Source organism: Bos indicus, chromosome 7, assembly GCF_029378745.1.
Source record: "Bos indicus isolate NIAB-ARS_2022 breed Sahiwal x Tharparkar chromosome 7, NIAB-ARS_B.indTharparkar_mat_pri_1.0, whole genome shotgun sequence".
Lineage (NCBI taxonomy): Eukaryota > Metazoa > Chordata > Mammalia > Artiodactyla > Bovidae > Bos > Bos indicus.
Genome location: NC_091766.1, coordinates 34,136,290 through 34,157,405, shown reverse-complemented (window position 1 = coordinate 34,157,405; position 21,116 = coordinate 34,136,290). Strand labels below are relative to the sequence as shown.

At 38.3% G+C, this 21,116-nt stretch overlaps 1 protein-coding gene across 9 annotated transcripts in view; it reads left to right on the top strand.

Annotated features, from left to right (window-relative positions):
• The window catches only part of HSD17B4 (hydroxysteroid 17-beta dehydrogenase 4), a 174,792-nt gene that overhangs the window by 57,322 nt on the left and 96,354 nt on the right, over window positions 1-21,116 (top strand). For all 9 annotated transcript variants that reach the window (XR_011567608.1, XR_011567605.1, XR_011567607.1 and 6 more), the window contains exons 14-19: window positions 343-394; window positions 6,493-6,564; window positions 9,368-9,471; window positions 11,553-11,618; window positions 15,548-15,617; window positions 17,522-17,628. Coding sequence is in view for 1 of the 9 variants with exons in the window: in XM_070793275.1 (XP_070649376.1) it covers window positions 343-394; window positions 6,493-6,564; window positions 9,368-9,471; window positions 11,553-11,618; window positions 15,548-15,617; window positions 17,522-17,628 (471 nt within the window). In the remaining 8 variants the exon portion in view is untranslated. The remainder of the gene's footprint in view (window positions 1-342; window positions 395-6,492; window positions 6,565-9,367; window positions 9,472-11,552; window positions 11,619-15,547; window positions 15,618-17,521; window positions 17,629-21,116) is intronic.

Here is a 21,116-nt window from a genome sequence, read left to right as displayed (position 1 = left end):
ACCCAGTATGTTCCAAGCACGATGATGAGCCCTGGGAATATATTGAGTTTAGTGTCTCCATGGCAAATAATCCACGATTATCACTCAGCAAGGATTAAGAATGTCAAGAAAGAAGACAGTATGTCTTCTCTGTTCCAGAGAGCTGATAGTCTTTAAATTGGGGGACTGATGATTTCTGAATAATATAGTTAAGGAATAAGAGCCAAACTGAGATAGATAGTTTGGGGGAAGTAGTCATGTGAACAAGTGGGCAGTGAAATGCCATTTAGGATTAGCAGTATTCACAGAAGAGCCTATGGAGAAAGGAAGTCTACTGACAAAATTTTGCTTACCTTAATGTAGATTCTTCATGGGGAGCAGTACTTGGAGTTATATAAACCAATTCCCAGAGCAGGTGAGTTCTTCATCATACCATAATTTTATGTTCTGACTAACCTTCCAAACTGTGTCAATGTGTTAAACTGGCAGAGAAGTGACTAAATAAATTCTATTGTAAGTTATTTGTGTGCATGTCAACCATTAGTGTATATTGATGTTTTTTGTTTCGTCACCAAAATCATGTCTAATTCTTTGCAACCACAAGGACTTTAGCCCGCCAGGCTCCTGTGTCCATGAAATTTCCCAGGCAAGAATACTGGAGTGTGTTGCCATTTCCTTCTCCAGGGGCCCTTCCTGACCCAGGGATTGAACCTGCATCTCCTGCATTAGCAGGTGGATTCTCTCCTGCTGAGCCACCAGGAATCCCCACATTGATATTAACTAGTACTTATTTTGGTTACTTAAATATCATCCTATTCAAATAGTTTTATTTAATAAATTACTTCAAAAAACTACTTAAAATCTGATCAACAACTGAAAGGAGCATTTTCTTTTTATATCTTAAACTTAGTGATTGTGTATAATCAGTCATGGATGTGTATAATCAGTCCCATGGATTCTTCATTCTTTTCTCAGGTATTTGTGTTGGTACTGATTTTCGTAAAGCAAAGAATGTTAAAAGATACAGGATGTTTTGTAATTAACTTTTTCATATTTTCTTTTAGAGTAAGTAAAATCAAGTCTGTCTTAATAATCAGTTTATTTTTCTCAGTTATATCTTACTTGTTCAGTAGAGCTTCTCATTTTTTCACTTTAATTTGATGTATTTGTTTTGTGTTGCTGCTCTGATGTCAGAATATTTATATGCTGACCGCATAAGGTGGTGAAACACAAAAAAAGTCTATCATTTCATATTATATAACGTAGAGGTTAGCAAGTAACTAGAATTGTACTTTAATTTTTTTCTAAATCTTTTTACTTTATTTTGGAGAAGGAAATGGCAACCTGCTCCAGTATTCTTGCCTGTAGAATCCCATGGACAGAGGAGCCTGGTGGACTATAGTCCACGGGGTTGCACAGAGTCGAACGTGACTTAGCTACTAAACAACTTTATTTTATTAAAAATTATAAGATTCTAATGGCTTAAGGCTGAATAGTTCTATTTCATTGTTAGTGTTACTTGTTTCTGGTTGTTCTTGTAGTTTTCCCTGTTTTTTTTTCCTTTTAATTTTCTTCCTTTGTGATTTTGTACTTTTCTTTTGCTTGTGTTCCTTTCTCTTTTGTTTTTGGGTATCTGTTGTAGGTTTTTGATTTGCAGTTACCATGGAATTCATATATGTTGATCTATAACTATATTTGTTTTAAACTAGTCCTTTTTCAGACACATTCTAAAAGAGCTACATTTTTTACTCCCTTCCACCACACTTTGTGTTTTTGATGTAATAGTTTACATCTTCATGTTTATCTCTACTTATTGTTGTAGTCATACTTGATTTTACAGGTTTTTGTTTCTTAATCTTTGTACTAGCTTATTTAAGTATTTGAGCTTCTGTCTTTCCTTTATATTTCCTATATATTTTCTAAATATTTCCTATATATTTGCTAAATATTTCCTAAATATTCCTATATTTCCTTTGTATTTCCTATATATTTGCCTTTACTAGTGGGATTTTTCCTTTTCTATACTTAATTCTCGTTATATCCTTTCCTTTTCTATTTAGAGAAGACCCTTCAACATTTATTTTAGGGTGGTTTAGTATTGATGAACTCTTAATTTTTGCTTATCCAGAAAGTTTTTTATATCTCCTTCAATTCTGAAGGATAATCTTGCTGAGAAGAGTAGCCTAGGTTGTAGGTTTCCCTTTTGGCACTGTAAATATATCATGCCACTCCTTTCTGGCCTGCAAAGTTTCTGCAGAAAAATCAGCTGATGGCCTTATGAGGATTCTTTTGTATATGACCCTCTCTTTTTCTTTTTGCTACCTTTGGAATTCTCTCTTTAGCTTTTTCCATTTTAATTATGGTATGTCTTGGTGTGGGTCTGTTTGGATTTATCTTCTTTAGGATCTTCTGTGCTTCCTGTACCTGGACGTCTGTTTCCTTCTTCAGGCTTGGGAAGTTTTCAGCCAAATTTCATCAAATAAATTTTTACTCTGTTCTTCTTCTGGGACCCCTCTAATGGAATGTTGGTGTGCATGATATTACCCAAAGATCCCTTAAAATGTTCTCTGCTTTTTACTTTTCACTGTTCTGATTGAGTGAGTTCCAATATTCTATCTTCTAGATCACGTACGTGTTTTTCTGTATCACCTCAGTTTAGTTCCCTTCAGTCGCTCAGTTGTGTCCAACTCTTTGCGACCCGAGGGACTGCAGCACGCCAGGCCTCCCTGTCCATCACCAACTCCCAGAGCTTGCCCAGACTCATGTCCATCAAGTCTGTGATGTCATCCAACCATCTCATCCTCTGTCGTCCCCTTCTCCTCCTGCCTTCAATCTTTCCCAGCATCAGGGTCTCTTCCAATGAATCAGTTCTTTGCATGAGGTGGCCAAAGTATTGGAGTTTCAGCATCAGTCCTTCCAGTGAATATTCAGGACTGATTTCCTTTAAGATGGACTGATTGGATCTCCTTGCAGTCCAAGGGACTTTCAAGAGTCTTCTCCAACACCACAGTTCAAAAGCATCAATTCTTTGGTGCTCAGCTTTCTTTCTAGTCCAACTCTCACATCCATACATGACCACTGGAAGAATCATAGCTTTGACTAGATGGACCTTTTGTTGGCAAAGTGATGTCTCTGCTTTTTAGTATGGTGTCTAGGTTTGTCATAGCTTTTCTTCCAAGGAGTAAGTATCTTTTAATTTCATGGCTGTACTTACCATTTGCAGTGATTTTGGAGACCAAAAAAATAAAATCTGTCTTGTTTCCATTGTTTCCCCATTTATTTGCCATGAAGTGATGGGACCAGATGCCATGATCTTAGTTTTCTACATGTTAAGTTTTAAGCCAACTTTTTCACTCTCCTCTTTCACTTTTATCAAGAGGCTCTTTAGTTCTTCGCTTTCTGCCATAAGGGTGGTGTGCTGTTAATTCCTTTTAGTGCATTTTTCTTTTCAGTTAGTCTATTCTTCAGCTCTGATTGGTTCTTTTTAAAAATTTCTAGTTCCTTGTTAAAACTCCCATTATATTTGTTTATTCTTGTTCCTAATTCAGTTAACATTCTTATTATTCCTGCTTTGAATTTTTTATCTGGTAAATTATTTATTTCTGTTTCGTTTGTTGTTTTTTTCAGGAATTTTCTCTTGCTCTTTCAATTGAAAGAGACTCCTCTGTATTTTCATTTTGCTTATCTATTTCTTTTTCTGTTGAAATTAGGTGAAACAATTACTTATGATTTTTCTTTTGTGGGTATGCCCCTATACAGTCTGCAGGTGCCCAGTGGCTTTGATGGGAGAGCTGGATTTGATGTGAGCACAACTTAGGTCTTTCTTCAGGGTGTGCTGACAGATATCACCTTTGTAGGGGGTGGGGCTGGAGATGGAAAAGTAGAGTCGGATGTTAGGTGGTGCTTCGCCTTAGCTTAGTTGCTGTCCGCCCTCTACCCCCATAGGGGTAGGGGCAGATCTCTAATTGCTGGAGCAGAAGCCCTGAGGGTTGGGTCTGAGCTGGTTCAGTTCCCTTTAAGTGTGTGCTCTTCCCACTTCAAGCACTGACATCCTTGCCCCAGAGAGGTTCAGTAGAGGAGCAGGAGCAGCTGGTATGGGTATTTCAGTGAGGGTTGGGGCAAGGGCTTTGTTGGCCTGGCCACCATCAGAGATCTGGGCCCCCTGTGCAGTCACCAGTAATGGCTGCCCCCTCCCTGTTCAGATGCCACTTAGGGTTTGGATGTCCATAGCATCCTATAGCTGAGCCTTTTCCTTGATCATGGCAGCCTAGACTGTGGAGCTATAATGTTATGTGAGTGGTGCTGGAGTGTTCCCTCGGCTCAGGCTGGGGACCAGAGCAGTTGAAGAAAACTAGTCAGCCACCCAGGTGGTTTCAGTACGCCCTCTCTGCCCTGCCTTGAGAGTAAGTAAGTGTTCACTCACTCCTGGAGTCCAGGCTTCCCATAACCCTCTTGTCTCAGTGGCCTTCCAGTCAGTCATGGGGGCTTGTCTTCCCTTTGTTGGACACCCAATATGTGGCTTAAATTGCTCAGTCCCCCAGGAAGGTCTCTCCCTATACCATCTCCCTTTTCCTTTGAGTCCTCTCCCACAGGTCCTTACCTGATTGCTTTTCCTCACTTCCTGCCTGATTACCTGTGGGTCTTTCTTATAGTCTTGGTTGAATAGGAGTTTTTCTGTTAGTCTCCACTTAATTTTCAGTGGAGGTGTATTTTTGATGAGTTTGTGTGGCAGGTGAATTCTGTGTCCTCCTACTCTACCATCTCAATTCGAGTCTTCAGTTTGGTATTACACCCTGTTTTTACACAGTTCCTTTTATCTGAGGCAGTGTGCAGTGTGTGGTTATGTGAGGAAGTTTGGCTTTTATTTTAAAGACAATAGATAACCACTGAAGGACTGTAAGGAGAGATATGATCAAATGTGAATTTTGGAAAGCATCAACTCTGGCTCCTGTTTGTAATGCTTGGATTGACAAGGGAATGAAATAGAGGGAAGGAGATTTTGTAAGAGACTTTTGTAATAATCTAGGTTGGAGAATGTGGTTGATTGAAAAGGATTGTAGGCATCAGTAGGGATATAAGTGGAGAAACTGTAGGGATGTGAAAGGAGTAGGCTTGGTATTTGTTTAAACATGGAGTTGATTATCTTGGGATATCATCTGTAGTTTGACAGCTATTTATCAGTTGCTTCCTAACATCTAGGCTTTCTGTTAGGGTTACGAATAAATGGAAAATGAAACAAATCTGGACTGTGCCCTTTTGGAGCATATAACCTAGTTGTTGTGGAAGGCAGGCTATAATAAAAAAAAGTACACAAATAAATGTATAATTACAACTATATGTAATAAACAGTACAGATGAAACATACTTGATACCATTAGAACTTAACATAGAAGGATGTGGCATAATCAGATTAACTCTGGGAAAAAACAGCATCAGGCATAATATGGAGCATGTGTTAAAGTTGGTCAGAGTGAATGTGCAGGTAACTAGTTAGAGGGCTGTTGTGGTAGTTGAAATAAAATGATGGCAGCTTAGGTAGAGGTGGTGGTGGAAAGATAGACGTGGAAGAATCAGAAGCAACTTAGGAGATGAAAGCAACAGCAACCTACTTAACCTCAGCATTATTTTATTTTTTTAATCATCTTTCACACCCAGGCAGGTACCAAGATCTTTGATTTTCTCCCTTCAGTGCGTTTAGGATCCTATTTCTGTCTACCTCATTTCGATCACCATTATCTCTCACTTTCCAAGTGTTCTCTCTGCCTCCATTCTTGCTCCCCTCCGATCTGTTCATCTCACTGTAGCCAGAATATTATTTCTGAAATGCAAGTGTTTTTGTCACTTCCCTATTAAAAAGCCCAAATGGCTATTCGTAGACTTCAGGATGAAGTAAAAAACTTTTTGTATCTTCTGACTTCTCTCCATGTCTGCCTACTCAAGTCTTGTCACATTTAGACACTAATTTATGAGACAGGCCTCATGCTGAAGTTTCTGCCATGGCAGTTGGGTGGATAGTACCATTCATTCATGTAGGGAACAAAAGAGAAACAGATTGGAAAAAAAGATTATGGGTTCACTCTCAAACAGGGATAATCCATCAAGAAATCACCAATTAAATAATGAAAAGAAGAGTCCATGAAAGAACAAAGTGGTTAGAAGGAAACATTGTCTCATTGAAGCCAATAAAGGTTCAGTAAGGAACAGAGTAATGGTGTTGATTGTTTGCTTAACAAATGTTCATTAAATGATTGAAAATTGTTACTTTTTTCCACCTAATTTATCAGAATTACTAATATTTCAAATTTGCTAACTCAGGCATTATGATTGCTTTTAATGTTTATGACTCAGCATCATATTGAAAATTGTTCTAAACCATGCATTTATTTAGTTTGCTGATATTCCAGTTGAAGTTATGTTAAATTCTCTCATGTTTTCATATAATATATTACTTACGGCTTTTAAAACAGTATCATTTATTTATTATACATTTATTATTTTTACTTTCCATTTTAGGAAAATTAAGATGTGAAGCAATTGTTGCTGATATCCTGGATAAAGGATCCGGTTTAGTAATTCTTGTGGATGGTAACTAATTTCCAGTTCTTATAATAATATTGTTAAATTGATAGCCTTTGTGTGCAGTATACTTTACCGTAGAAGTTGATAAATAAGTTTCTATTTATCTTCCGATTTGTGAGAAAGCAAGATTAGCATTCTAAAAATTTACAAACTCTTTTAGAAAATAAGGGGAGAGTGGGGCATTTCAGGGGATTTGTGACAACATAACCAAAGTAGAGATGAGAAATGTGGCTGGTCTAGTGAACACAGTGGGGAATTATGCTTCCTGGAGTATGTTTTAGCAGGAATGAATACAAAGACAGCCCTCAATTGATAATTAGGCTGTGTTGTAAATATTCTTTTGTATGTTAGCTCTTTGGAACTGGGAACCTATTTGACTCCTGAATCATTCTTATAAGTGGTAGTTAGGTTTTTAACCTTGCACATTCAGACGTATTGAACTCATAATGTGGTTCAAACACCATAGCTACATTTTATTTGCGGTGGAAAAAAAGGTTATAGTAGTTTAATAAATATTGAAATACTAATAATTAAACATAAGCCAAAGACACCTTGCTTAAAATTTATCATTTAAAGTTTAAGAACAAAACCAAGAAAGATTATCAAAAAATTTGGAAATATCAGTGGAAAGTTTAATAGTAATCTGGTATTTGGAATATAGGTTTTATCATTTTGTTCTAATACATACCTAAGAGGTTATACTGAATATGTTGTTTTGAAACTTGCCTTGTTTTACTTAATAATATATTTAGAACATTTTTAATGCTTGTAAATATTTTCCTATTACATGTTTTTGTTAAAATTTCACCATAGACACATAGAACATGAATCTTTTCTCTCTTCTTCCTTCTCCCTCTTCTTTTTTAGATATTTGTATTTTCTTGTCATTTCAAATGTTGGCTAACATTTGGCTACAGTTCTCCCAGTTTTCTTTTAATCTTCCCACCATTCTATCAAATGTAACGTACCACTGTGAAGTTTTGTGGTAATCTTAGCTTTAGTTTTTACTCTTGTTTCTTGATCTACTCCATTTATTTACCTATAGCTTGACAATGGATAATAATGTATTAGAATTTGTAGATAAAATATAGATGAAATTAGATATCCAATTTTCTATGTAATAAAGATGAATGTTTTATTTTAAATATAAATAACCATGGCTTTTCTTATTTTTGTCCTAATTATATTTTTCTTTATGTTATTCAAAAGCATATTCCTAATTTTACAGAGCTGGAGATTTAGATGCTGTTCAAACTCTCACAAGGATAGTAGTCAGTAGTAAAAGGAACAGCTATCTATCATTTATTACTTGCTTACTTATTCACTAACGTGCTCACTCATGTCATTTGTTCATTGATTCATTAATTAATGCATATTTATTAGGTGCTTTTTCTGTCCCAGGTACTATTCTAATTGCTGGGAGTATGATATGAGCAAAAGAGTCATGATCCTGCTTTCCAGAAGTTTATACCTTCATTCTTGCTATTTCCTCTTTTATATTTTAGGCTCTATTGAGGGCTTCTGCAGAATGTTTGAAAATTTTAGAGAGTGGTTATCTGCATTTTATTTTTAATCTTACTGAATTTTAGTGGATTTACAATGTTGTGTTAATTTCTCTTGTACAGCAAAGTGATTCAGTTATACATAGATACATTCTTTTTCATATTCTTTTTCATTATGGTTTATCACAGGATATTGAATATGGTTCCCTGTGCTATACAGTATGACCTTGTTTATCCATCCTGTATATAGGATGCATCTGCTAATCCCAAACTCTTAAGCCATTGCTTCACCACCTCCTCTCTCCCTAGGGAGAGAACAAGTCTGTTCTCTGTATCTCTGAATCTGTTTCTGTTTTGTAGATACATACATTTGTTTTGTATTTCACATTCCACATATAAGTGATATCATATGACATTTGTCTGTCTCTCTCTGACTTAACTTTGCTTGGTATGATAATCTCTAGGTGCATCTGTGTTGCTCACATGGCATTATTTCATTCTTTGTTATGGCTATGTAGCATTCCATTTTGTGTGTACACACACATTTTGTGTGTACGTGTGTGTATCTCACGTCTTCTTTATCCATTTATCTGTTGGTGGATATTTAGATTGTTTCCATGTCTTGGTTATTGTAAATAGTGCTGCTATGAACATAGGGGTGCATGTATATTTTTGAATTACAGTTTTTTCTGGATATATGCCCAGGAGTGGGATTGCTGGATTATATGGCAATTCTATTTTTAGTTTTTTGAGGAACCTCTATACTGTTTTCCATAGTGGCTGTATCAATTTACATTCCCACCAACAGTGTAGGAGGGTTCCCCTTTCTCCGCTCCCAGTCTAGCATTTGTTATCTGTAGACTTTTTAGTGATGGCCATTTTGACCACTGTGAGGTACTACCTCATAGTTTTGATTTTCATTTCTCTAATACTTAGTAATAGTAAAAAATCTTTTCAGGTGTGTTAGTCTGCTTTTTATAGTGGAATTGTCTGAAAAGTTCAAGAAGGAGAGAACTGAAATATGAAGGGCAGTTGGGAAGTTTTACAAGAAGGTAGAGGAACTGCTATTCCATAGATAAGAAAGGATTTGTCAAGATCTTCCTTTCTCTGCCTTCCAGAGACTGGTAGTGTGTATGATTAAAATGAGTGCTCTGTAACCCAAACTTGGGTGTCTTTAAATTGCAAAACCTTTTAGTAATTGAATTTTGTTTCTGAAACATTTACAGGTATTGCTGATCATGTATTGGTTAACTGGTTATATCTTTTGACAATAATTTCTTTTCTTTCTTCTTTCATTTACTTTTCAGTCTACACTTACTCTGGGGAGGAACTTATATGTTATAATCAGTTCTCCATCTTTGTTGTTGGTTCTGGAGGCTCTGGTGGAAAACGGACATCAGACAAGGCCAAGGTAGGCTACGACTTCATAAATGACATATGTGTGTCATTAAGGATGCTTATCTGTATTTTGAACTTACTATATGTATAATTTTATAGAGTAGGGCTTTAGTAATCTAAACTTCCTTGAATCAGAATATGTTCTTGGATTTGAAGTGCTGTTTATATTTGTATATTTTAATATATAACACGTTATATGTGTTACAGGCTGAGGTAAGTGTAATGTACAAGAGATAATTACTGGAATACCTTTACTTATACAAACTTTGTCTGCACCCAGAACTCTTTAGAAAAACCTAACATGTACAAGAGATCCTGGTGTAAATGAAAATCTTCACTCATTAAATGTCTAGAATATTTCTTATGTATAAAACAATTCAAATTACTGTTGAGTTCTCAAAATCTGCCCCAAACAATATTTTTCCTAAAAATATTTTGTAATTTGGATTTTACTCCAGTTTAACCTGGCCTTCACCTCTGCCCTCAGCTCTCAGAATAGGGCCACGCTATCTTCCTAGGCAGAGCAGGCCACTCATTTTTCTTATTCCCCACTCCTACCTTCCCTATCTTGTGAAGCAGAAGCTCTATTACAGGTAAAAGTGGCTGCAAGTTATGGGGTTCTCTTCCTCCACCCAGCCCCCATTTGTACTGTGGAGAGTTTTGTTCTACGATGGCATGCTAAGAATACTAGGGCTCTGATAACTCGTGCCCCATCCTGCTCATAGGATGAGGGTTCCCTGCTGCTAGAGGCAAGCTGAGAAGACCAGAAGCTCCTACTCCTGCTCAGTCCCCTTCTTATAAAGTGAGGATGTCACTTGGAGAGAAGTGGGCCACTGTCCTTGCCCTCTTCTCTGTTGCAGTGGCGCAGAGGTTTTGCCTGGAGGCCGAGGCAGGCTCTAATAATAGCTCCGAAGCTCTTCCCAAGGAAACTGACTCATTTTGGAACCAAATAATTGGAACCAAAAGTAAGGATGGTTTCAAAAACAAAGTTACTTTAGTGATAATCAAGAGGAGTCTGGTAGCTCCATGGAAGCAGTAAGTAAACTAGTCCAACTAGAAGTTTGCTAGAGAACTGTGCAAGGAGACAGCTAAGAAGAGTTGTCATGGGATCATTTTTGTTGTTGTTCAGTTGTTAAGTCATGTCTGACTCTTGGCAGTTCCACGGACTGCAGGATGCCAGGCTCCTCTGTCCTCCACTGTCTCCTGGAGCTCAAATTCATGTCCACTGAGTTGGTCAAACCTCAAAGACTGACCTCAAAGACCTCCCCTGGAAAGAAGTATTCTTTTGCATTGGGAAGAGTCCCTGTTTGTTGCCTAGAGAATGGACCTGGTTATATAATTCCTTTCATTATAGAGAGTCATTTCAGGGAAATCATAATGTAGATGAAGCTCACAGTTACAGAATTTTAAAGGTCATTATGTGCTGAATATATTTAAAAAAGATTCTTTTTATCCAGCTTACAGATTTCATTACAGTCAGCCCTCCATATCCATGGGTTCCACATCCGCAGGTTTTGCATCTGCAGATTAAACCAACCGTGGATCAAAAATAGCCAGAAAAGGTGACGCCCCTCCCCGCTCCCGCCGCCCGCCCAGGCCGCACCCACTGGAGGGCGGTGCGCCCGGGCCTAATCCTCGGGCGGCCGGCGCAGCGGCTTTAAGCGGGGGCGGGACTGCGCGCCGTGCAGCCGCGACGGAGACTGGGACTCGGCCGGGGGCCTCTGCGGGCGGCCGGCCGCCGAGGTCGGGGCCAGAAAAAAAAAAACAAAAAACAAAAATAGCCAGAAAAAAAATTTCTAGAAAGTTCTCAGACTATTTACACAGTATTTACATTGTAGTATGTATTACAAGTAATCTTGAGATGATTTAAAGTGTATGGGAGGATGTGCATAGGTTATATGCAAATACTGCCCCATTTTGTATAAGAGACTTGAACATCTGCAAATTTTGGTGTCCTGGAAACCGAGAAACAACTGTCCATTGCAACATGCTTGTTTGTCAAATACCAATTTCGGTAAAGAGACTAGCAATTATTTTGTTAACTATTTAACGTGTCGTGTTTTTTTTTTTTTTATTTTTATTTTTTTATTTCAGGCAGCTGTAGCCATACCCAATAGACCTCCTGATGCTGTACTTACAGATACCACCTCACTTAATCAGGTAACAAGGTGTTTTTGAAAAGTGGTAAAGCCATCTGGCTCCTGGCACTTTAACGTGTAACTCTTGATACCCTGTAAATCCTATGAATTCAAAAGTAGTCCTAAGAATTCAAAAGAATTCTACATAATAGAAATAACAGCATATTTCTGTAGTTGAAATTTGTTCTGTGTGAATTTTTACTTAACGGTTGTTTTTCTCCACTAGATATCAGAAGAAAATATTTGTGGTTTTTACAAGTCAGTTGAGAAGGCATCATGTTTTGTTGGCGTGGATTGCTTGCCTTAAAAAGATTGCCTAGCTTTTCGTTAAAACTTTAGAGAACAGGATAAAATAAAGGGCAGATTTTAGTTATCCTGTCTTCTGTTGGAAAAGAAAGCTGAGCTGCACTGCGTAGAGACAGATTAGTTTCTGCCAACTTTAGTGGACAGGTACAATAAGGCATCTTAGAAGGAGCAGGTGATTTAATCTGTTCTGTTTGGCATGAATAGTATGTTTTCTGATGAAGGAGATAAAATACCCTGTCAGTTAACAGATTCTGTAAGCATGCAAAGATTTATTTAATAAACAAAAGGTGACCTTGAAGATGAAAAAGCAACTTTATTTTTGAGAGTTATGAAGGTTCTTCTTTAAGATGGCTAGGATACTAATCATGCAGATATAGAACAGAATACATAAAGCTCTGAAGTAATGCAGTGAATAAACAGGTAGTGACAGCAGATTATTTATAAAATTCACTTATTTTTTGATACTAATTTTGACATATTGATATGAGAACTTCTGCAGGATTTATGTTTACTAACAAATAGAAATATAACTTCATGAGCTAGAAAGAATTAAGTAATTGTATTGTATTAAGTAATAATTAGTAATTGTGTTTTTTTCAACACTATATAATTGGGTGATAGAATAATACTTTTTATCACAGATTAGTTTTTGCCTTTAAATGTTCTTCCCATCCCTATTTCTTATCAATTTCTTAAGAAAACACTCATATTTATGTATAATTAAAGCTTCACAGTGAAATGAATTTTATTGTGGCACTGAAGAACAGAAAAGACTTTGTGGTTTCATGGTTCACAAAGTCCAGCAATGCTCCATTATTCTTGGGTTTCTGAAATAATAAAATATATCTGCTGTAGATAAGAAAAGCTGAATAGTTTCCATGGATTGAGTTTCTTTATACAGTAAGCAGAAAGATTTTCTTTTTCTGGTTTTTCAGATGAATAGAACTTTTCATTAGCTTTTAGCCAACTTGAATACTTTGCTGTGTGACAAAGAACAGTTTTTAAGTTAACACATATTTTTTGTATGAATAATGGGCACCCATCATTTCACAGAGGTTCCTGGCCATTTGTATCACATGGTCATTTGAGAATGTGATTAAAAACAATATATAATTTGTTTAAAAACATTTTGCATAAAATTTTACATAAAGTTCAGGGGATTTATGAGCTATTTTAAATTAGATCTGTACTGTAGGAGACACAAATCAAGAAGTGTGATCTGTTGACAAGGAACTGAAAGTACACTTAGAATTAATGTGTATATGTCTTAATAACTAGGGCATCTATTCCAAGCAATGAATGATTGAAGACAAGGCTTTGAATTGTAGAGTAAGTGCTGTAGACATTCAGAGAGGTGTTACTTATTGGAGAATGATACACAAAAGAGTTTAATAGGAAAAATGAGACTTCTGAACTAAACTGGTACATAGATATTCTCTCTTATCAGAGATGTAAAACTTGCAGTATGGCCTGAATGGGGATAAGAACTTAATAATGATAGCAGATAAGAGCTTGATGTATGTACAAGGAGTAAGAATTAGAGAATTTACACTGGAGAGTGGCCAGAGGTGATTATGGATGAACAGACCTTTAAGGAGAAGTGGGAATGGAATGGATTATGCCACTATAGCATAAACTGTTTGCCAGGTATTTAAATTAAATGAGTCATTTTTCAGTCAGTAAGAGAACTGGCAATCATGGTTTTAGCTCTACCAGTGTCACTTCTGGAATATTTTGTTTTTCATTTCTTTAGGAGAATTTCTCGATCTTCAAATTCGTATGATATTACAAGTATGGTTCATGGTTAGTCATAATTAATAAAGAGAAAATTCATCCCCAATAACCTAGAAAGACCAAAGAGTAGGAAGGTAACAGATGTCAGACTTTGTATTTGGGAAGAAAGAAAACAAATATCTTTAGTTTCCCCAGTTACGTATCTTATACTACTTATTCTAACAATTAGAATTTTAGCTATCATCTTTGTCAAATAAAGTTAATCTTTGGAATATTGGTTATGCTATCCATTAAAATGTAATTCTTTATTAAATTACCAAAGGAGAAGGTGTCAGACACTGAATAGATTATTGGTTTTGGCATCAGACAGACTGAGGTTCAAATCCAGCTCTGGATTTGGGGTTTGAAGTTCGTCATTTTTTCTATTTGTATGTAACATGATGATATATATTTGCCTAATGTTTTATTTTTTTAAATCGTTTCTAAAATTTATCATTTAACCCTCTACAACTTATACAGAATCTTGTAAATCACATCTATTTGATAATTGTTGATTTGATTTAATTATTTTAGAAGCCACATAAAGGAAAAGAACACTGATTCATTGAAAAGGTGAATAATTTAGAAAACTATTGTGTGGAGTGATGGGAAAGAGAAAGAGTTTTTTAAAATGATGTAAAGCATATTAAAAAGTAAATATTTTCCTGTGAATTGTAGGAAATGTTATTTTCTGTAGATAAAATTTATTGAAAAAGAATGATCAATAATTAAAAATAACAAAAAACACTAAGAAAATCAGGTATGCTGACATGGCTAGCCTTTATAAAACATTTTAATAGTCTTGGAAAGCTTAACATAGCAATTGATAAGAAAGAGTTCTTGAGGCAGACTCAAAGTTAATACACAGATACATTAAAATACTTACTCTTAGCTTTTTTTGAATTGTCTTTCCTTCAGTACTGAAAAGTACTTTTTTTTCATTTGACCAGTGCACAATTTAAATGCTGACAAGTATAGAGAATTTTTGATCCTGCTGTTATCTTTGTGTGTGTCTGCTCAGTCGCTTCAGTCATCTATGACTCCCTGCTACTCTGTGGACTGTAGCCTTCCAGGCTCCTCAGTCTATGGGATTCTCCAGGCAAGAATACTGAAATGGGTTGCCATGCCCTCCTCCAGGGGAATCCTCCTGACCCAGGGATGGAACCCTCATCTTCTGGGTTGCCAGCGGTTCTTTTCCACTGAGCCAGCTGGGAAGCCCTATTGTTATCTCTTTTTGCTAACCCTGCCTTATCCAAGTACAGAAGTGATGTGAAGATCTGGACTAAGCAGAAATGTAATCTTAATGGCAGGCTACTCGTCTCTTGTTTTTTTTTTTTTGCAGGATGAGCTGATGTCAGGATTTAGTGCACCCAGTCGATTGAAAGTTTATTAGACGTGTTTGATGTTTATGTGTCTAGCATTGGGTTATAGGCTTCAATTTAAAACACCCCACAATTTATGCCACAAGAAAGTTGGCATAAATTTTGCTTGCTTAGAAGAGGCTATAAACATTTACACCTTGTCTTCATTGTGTTTTAATGAGAGTAGATCGATGGATTCCTTTTTGTGAATTTCTCCTTAGGCAGTGGTAACCAGTGTTATTCCCAGATGTAGTTCTTGGTTCCCGTTGCTATTTTTGCACAGTCTTCATCCCTTCCCAACTGATTTCAGTGGCAGGTGTTACAAAAAGCATTTGATTTATGCTTAACCTTTTTTTTTTTGTTAGAAATAGTTATTTTTTAATCAAAGCTAGAGTTAGGTATATTACGATGCATTTCTCGTGCAATAACCAGTCATATTTTCTGTTTTTATTTTAATGTATTCTAAGAAAGCACTGATATGCTAGTTACTTTTATAATTCTCTCTCCACAGGCTGCTTTGTACCGCCTCAGTGGAGATTGGAATCCCTTACACATTGATCCTAACTTTGCTAGCTTAGCAGGTGAGTTGCTAATAATATATACCAATGAAAATACTGAGTTAGACAAGGCTGTGGTCCTAGTGTGATTAGATTGACTAGTTTTCTGTGAGTATGGCTTCAGTGTGTCTGCCCTCTAATGCCCTCTTGCAACACCTACTGTCTTACTTGGGTTTCTCTTAGCTTGGACCTGGGGTATCTCTTCACGGCTGCTCCAGCAAAGTGCAGCCGCTGCTCCTTACCTTGGACGAGGGGTATCTCCTCACCGCCGCCCCTTCTGACCTTGAATGTGGAATAGTTCCTCTAGGCCCTTCTGCGCCTGCTCAGCTACCGCTCCTTGGAGGTGGGGTTGCTCCTCCCGGCTGCGGCCCCTGGCCTCGGGTGTGGGGTAGGTCCTCCGGGCCGAGGCCCCTAACCTCGGACACGGGGTAGCTCCACTCGGCTGCTGCCCCTGACCTCCCCTGACCTCGGACGTGGGGTAACTCCTCTTGACTACCTCCCATCGGGCATGGGGTCCTCCCGGGTTTTGCCCCTGACCTCGGATGTGGGGTAAAAAGCCCCTTGATGCAGGTGAAAGAGGAGAGTGAAAGAGTTGGCTTAAAATTCAACATTCAGAAAATGAAGATCATGGCATCTGGTCCCATTACTTCATGGGAAATAGATGGGGAAACAGTGGAAACAGTGTCAGACTTTATTTTTGTGGGCTCCAAAATCACTGCAGATGGTGACTGCAGCCATGAAATTAAAAGACGCTTACTCCTTGGAAGAAAAGTTATGACCAACCTAGATAGCATATTCAAAAGCAGAGACATTACTTTGCCAACAAAGGTTCGTCTAGTCAAGGCTATGGTTTTTCCTGTGGTCATGTATGGATGTGAGAGTTGGACTGTGAAGAAAGCTGAGTGCTGAAGAATTGATGCTTTTGAAGCGTGGTGTTGGAGAAGACTCTTGAGAGTCCCTTGGACTGCAAGGAGACCCAACCAGTCCATTCTGAAGGAGATCAGCCCTGGGATTTCTTTGGAAGGAATGATGCTAAAGCTGAAACTCCAGTACTTTGGCCACCTCATGCGAAGAGTTGACTCATTGGAAAAGACTCTGATGCTGGGAGGGATTGGGGGCAGGAGGAGAAGGGGACGACAGAGGATGAGATGGCTGGATGGCATCACTGACTCAATGGACGTGAGTCTGAGTGAACTCCAGGAGTTGGTGATGGACAGGGAGGCCTGGCGTGCTGCAATTCATGGGGTTGCAAAGAGTCAGACACGACTGAGCAACTGAACTGAACTGAACTGAATGAAAATATTAGCTCAGTTATCTAAATAATAAAGACATTGCTACTTCTGACTGGCAGTTTAACTGGTGACATTTAAAAAATAGCCCTTTGCTAATATGTTTATGCAAAGGATATGGAAAGGTAGGAAGTAGTATTCAGAAAATGGTGTCCTTGAAATTCAGATTATGGTGGAAGGTAGCTCCTGCTAGTGCAACGTCTGTGTTAGGACCATGGGGATGAATATCTGAGTTATCATGAAGGACAAAGTCCTTGGAGGACAGAGCATGAAGGGCAAGGTCATTGGAGGGGAGAGCAGAAAACTGAAAGGTTGAGGAAGGATCGTCTACATACATGGATATTGAAATCACCATGGATGATTTCATGGCTACACCCAAACCTAACAAAATAATTCTTTGTGTCCCCAGATCTCTGACACTCCTTTCTTGTTTTTTTTTTTTTTTCTTTCTTTGTTTATTTCATAATTTTTCCCCCAGGAAGTATTATTTATAAAATATTTTTCATGTTTCTTAAAATACATGGTATGATTCAGGTTAATGCAGTTTACAAATTATTTTTGAAGTTCTGAATGAACTGTTGTTGGTTTTTAAACATGAAATGTGTCTTTATCTAACTAAATCATCTCTCTTATTTTTAGGTTTCGATAAGCCTATATTACATGGATTATGTACATTTGGATTTTCTGCCAGGCATGTTTTACAGCAGTTTGCAGATAATGACGTATCGAGATTCAAGGCAATTAAGGTATGTGTAAATTATTAATTTAAATATTTGTTCCTTTTTAGTGTTAGAGAAGAGAAGGACTCTTCAGTTCAGTTCAGTCGCTCAGTCACGTCCAACTCTTTGCGAGCCCATGAAACCATAGCACGCCAGGCCTCCCTGTCCATCACCAACTCCCGGAGTCCACCCAAACCCATGTCACTGAGTCGGTGATGCCATCCAACCATCTTATCCTCTGTTGTCCCCTTCTCCTCCTGCCCTCAATCTTTCCCAGCATCAGGGTCTTTTCAAATCAGTCAGCTCTTCGCATCAGGTGGCCAAAGTATTGGAGTTTCAGCTTCAACATCAGTCCTTCCAATGAATACTCAGGACTGATCTCCTTTAGGATGGAGTGGTTGGATATCCTTGCACTCCAAGGGACTTTCAAGAGTCTTCTTCAACACCGCAGTTCAAAAGCATCAATTCTTCAGCACTCAACTTTCTTTCTAGTCCAACTCTCACATCCATACATGACCACTGGAAAAACCATAGCCTTGACTAGGTGGACCTTTGTTGACAGAGTAATGTCTCTGCTTTTTAATATGCTTCAGTTCAGTTCAGTTCAGTACTCAGTCATGTCCGACTCTTTGCGACCCCATGAATCGCAGCACGCCAGGCCTCCCTGTCCATCACCAACTCCCGGAGTTCACTCAAACTCATGTCCATCGAGTCGGTGATGCCATCCAGCCATCTCATCCTCTGTCGTCCCCTTCTCCTCCTGCCCCCAATCCCTCCCAGCATCAGAGTCTTTTCCAATGAGTCAACTCTTCGCATGAGGTGGCCAAAGTACTGGAGTTTCAGCTTTAGCATCATTCCTTCCAAAGAAATCCCAGGGCTGATCTCCTTCAGAATGGACTGGTTGGGTCTCCTTGCAGTCCAAGAGACTCTCCAGAGTCTTCTCCAACACCACAGTTCAGAGGCATCAATTCTTTGGCTCTCAACCTTCTTCACAGTCCAACTCTCACATACATACATGACCACAGGAAAAACCATAGCCTTGAACTAGACGAACTTTGTTGGCAAAGTAATGTCTCTGCTTTTGAATATGCTATCTAGGTTGGTCATAACTTTTCTTCCAAGGAGTAAGCGTCTTTTAATTTCATGGCTGCAGTCACCTTCTGGAGTGATTTTGGAGCCCACAAAAATAAAGTCTGACATTGTTTCCACTGTTTCCCCATCTATTTCCCATGAAGTGATGGGACCAGATGCGATGATCTTCATTTTCTGAATGCTGAGCTTTAAGCCAACTTTTTCACTCTCCACTTTCACTTTCATCAAGAGGCTTTTTAGTTCCTCTTCACTTTCTGCCATAAGGGTGGTGTCATCTGCATATCTGAAGTTATTAATATGCTTAGTCTATATTAAATTTATATATGTATATATACAAAATATGTATAAATATATATTTTATGTAACTAAGAAGGAGTCTTAGTAACTTCATTTAAAGTAGGTAGTGTACTGAAATTATTATTTTTATTATTTCATTGACTTGGTATTCAGAAAGTTTTCTTTTCATAGCTATAAATACCTCTAATACACATGTATCATGAAGAATATTATATATGGTTATATTTTTAGCAGATTTATTATTTTATAAATAATCAAGTAGTTCAGATCAGATCAGATCAGTTGCTCAGTCGTGTCCGACTCTTTGCAACCCATGAATTGCACCACGCCGGGCCTCCCTGTCCATTACCAACTCCCAGAGTTCACTCAGACTCACATCCATCGAGTCAGTGATGCCATCCAGCCATCTCATCCTCTGTCGTCCCCTTCTCCTCTTGCCCCCAATCCCTCCCAGCATCAGAGTCTTTTCCAATGAGTCAGCTCTTTGCATGAGGTGGCCAAAGTACTGGAGTTTCAGCTTTAGCATCATTCTTTCCAAAGAAATCCCAGGGCCGATCTCCTTCAGAATGGACTGGTTGGATCTCCTTGCAGTCCAAGGGACTCTCAAGAGTCTTCTCCAACACCACGCTTCAAATGCATCAATTCTTCGGCACTCAGCCTTCTTCACAGTCCAACTCTCACATCCATACATGACCACAGGAAAAACCATAGCCTTGACTAGACGAACCTTTGTTGGCAAAGTAATGTCTCTGCTTTTGAATATGCTATCTAGGTTGGTCATAACTTTCCTTCCAAGGAGTAAGGGTCTTTTAATTTCATGGCTGCAGTCACCATCTGCAGTGATTTTGGAGCCCAGAAAAATAAAGTCTGACACTGTTTCCACTGTTTCCCCATCTATTTCCCAAGAAGTGATGGGACCGGATGCCATGATCTTTGTTTTCTGAATGTTGAGCTTTAAGCCAACTTTTTCACTCTCCACTTTCACTTTCATCAAGAGGCTTTTGAGTTCCTCTTCACTTTCTGCCATAAGGGTGGTGTCATCTGCATATCTGAGGTTACTGATATTTCTCCCGGCAATTTTGATTCCAGCTTGTGTTTCTTCCAGCCCAGCGTTTCTCATGATGTACTCTGCATATAAGTTCAATAAACAGGGTGACAATATACAGCTTTGACATACTCCTTTTCCTATTTGGAACCAGTCTGTTGTTCCATGTCCAGTTCTAACTGTTGCTTCCTGACCTACATACACATTTCTCAAGAGGCAGATCAGGTGGTCTGGTATTCCCATCTCTTTCAGAATTTTCCACAGTTTATTGTGATCCACACAGTCAAAGGCTTTGGCATAGTCGATAAAGCAGAAGTAGATGTTTTTCTGGAACTTTCTTGCTTTTTCGATGACCAGCGGATGTTGGCAATTTGATCTCTGGTTCCTCTGCCTTTTCTAAAATCAGCTTGAACATCAGGAAGTTCACAGTTCATATATTGCTGAAGCCTGGCTTGGAGAATTTTGAGCATTACTTTACTAGCGTGTGAGATAAGTGCAATTGTGCGGTAGTTTGAGCATTTTTTGGCATTGCCTTTCTTTGGGATTGGAATGAAAACTGACCTTTTCCAGTCCTGTGGCCACTGCTGAGTTTTCCAGATTTGCTGGCATATTGAGTGCAGCACTTTCATAGCATCATCTTTCAGGATTTGGAATAGCTCAACTGGAATTCCATCACCTCCACTGGCTTTGTTCGTAGTGATGCTTTCCAAGGCCCACTTGACTTCACCTTCCAGGATGTCTGGCTGTAGGTGAGTGATCACACCATCGTGATTATCTGGGTCATGAAGATCTTTTTTGTAAAGTTCTTCTGTGTATTCTTGCCATCTCTTCTTAATATCTTCTGCTTCTGTTAGGTCTGTACCATTTCTGTCCTTTATCGAGCCCATCTTTGCATGAAATGTTCCTTTGGTATCTCTGATTTTCCTAAAGAGATCTCTAGTCTTTCCCATTCTGTTGTTTTCCTCTATTTCTTTTCTTTGACCACTGAAGAAGGCTTTCTTATCTCTTCTTGCTATTCTTTGGAACTCTGCATTCAGATGCTTATATCTTTCCTTTTCTCCTTTGCTTTTCGCTTCTCTTC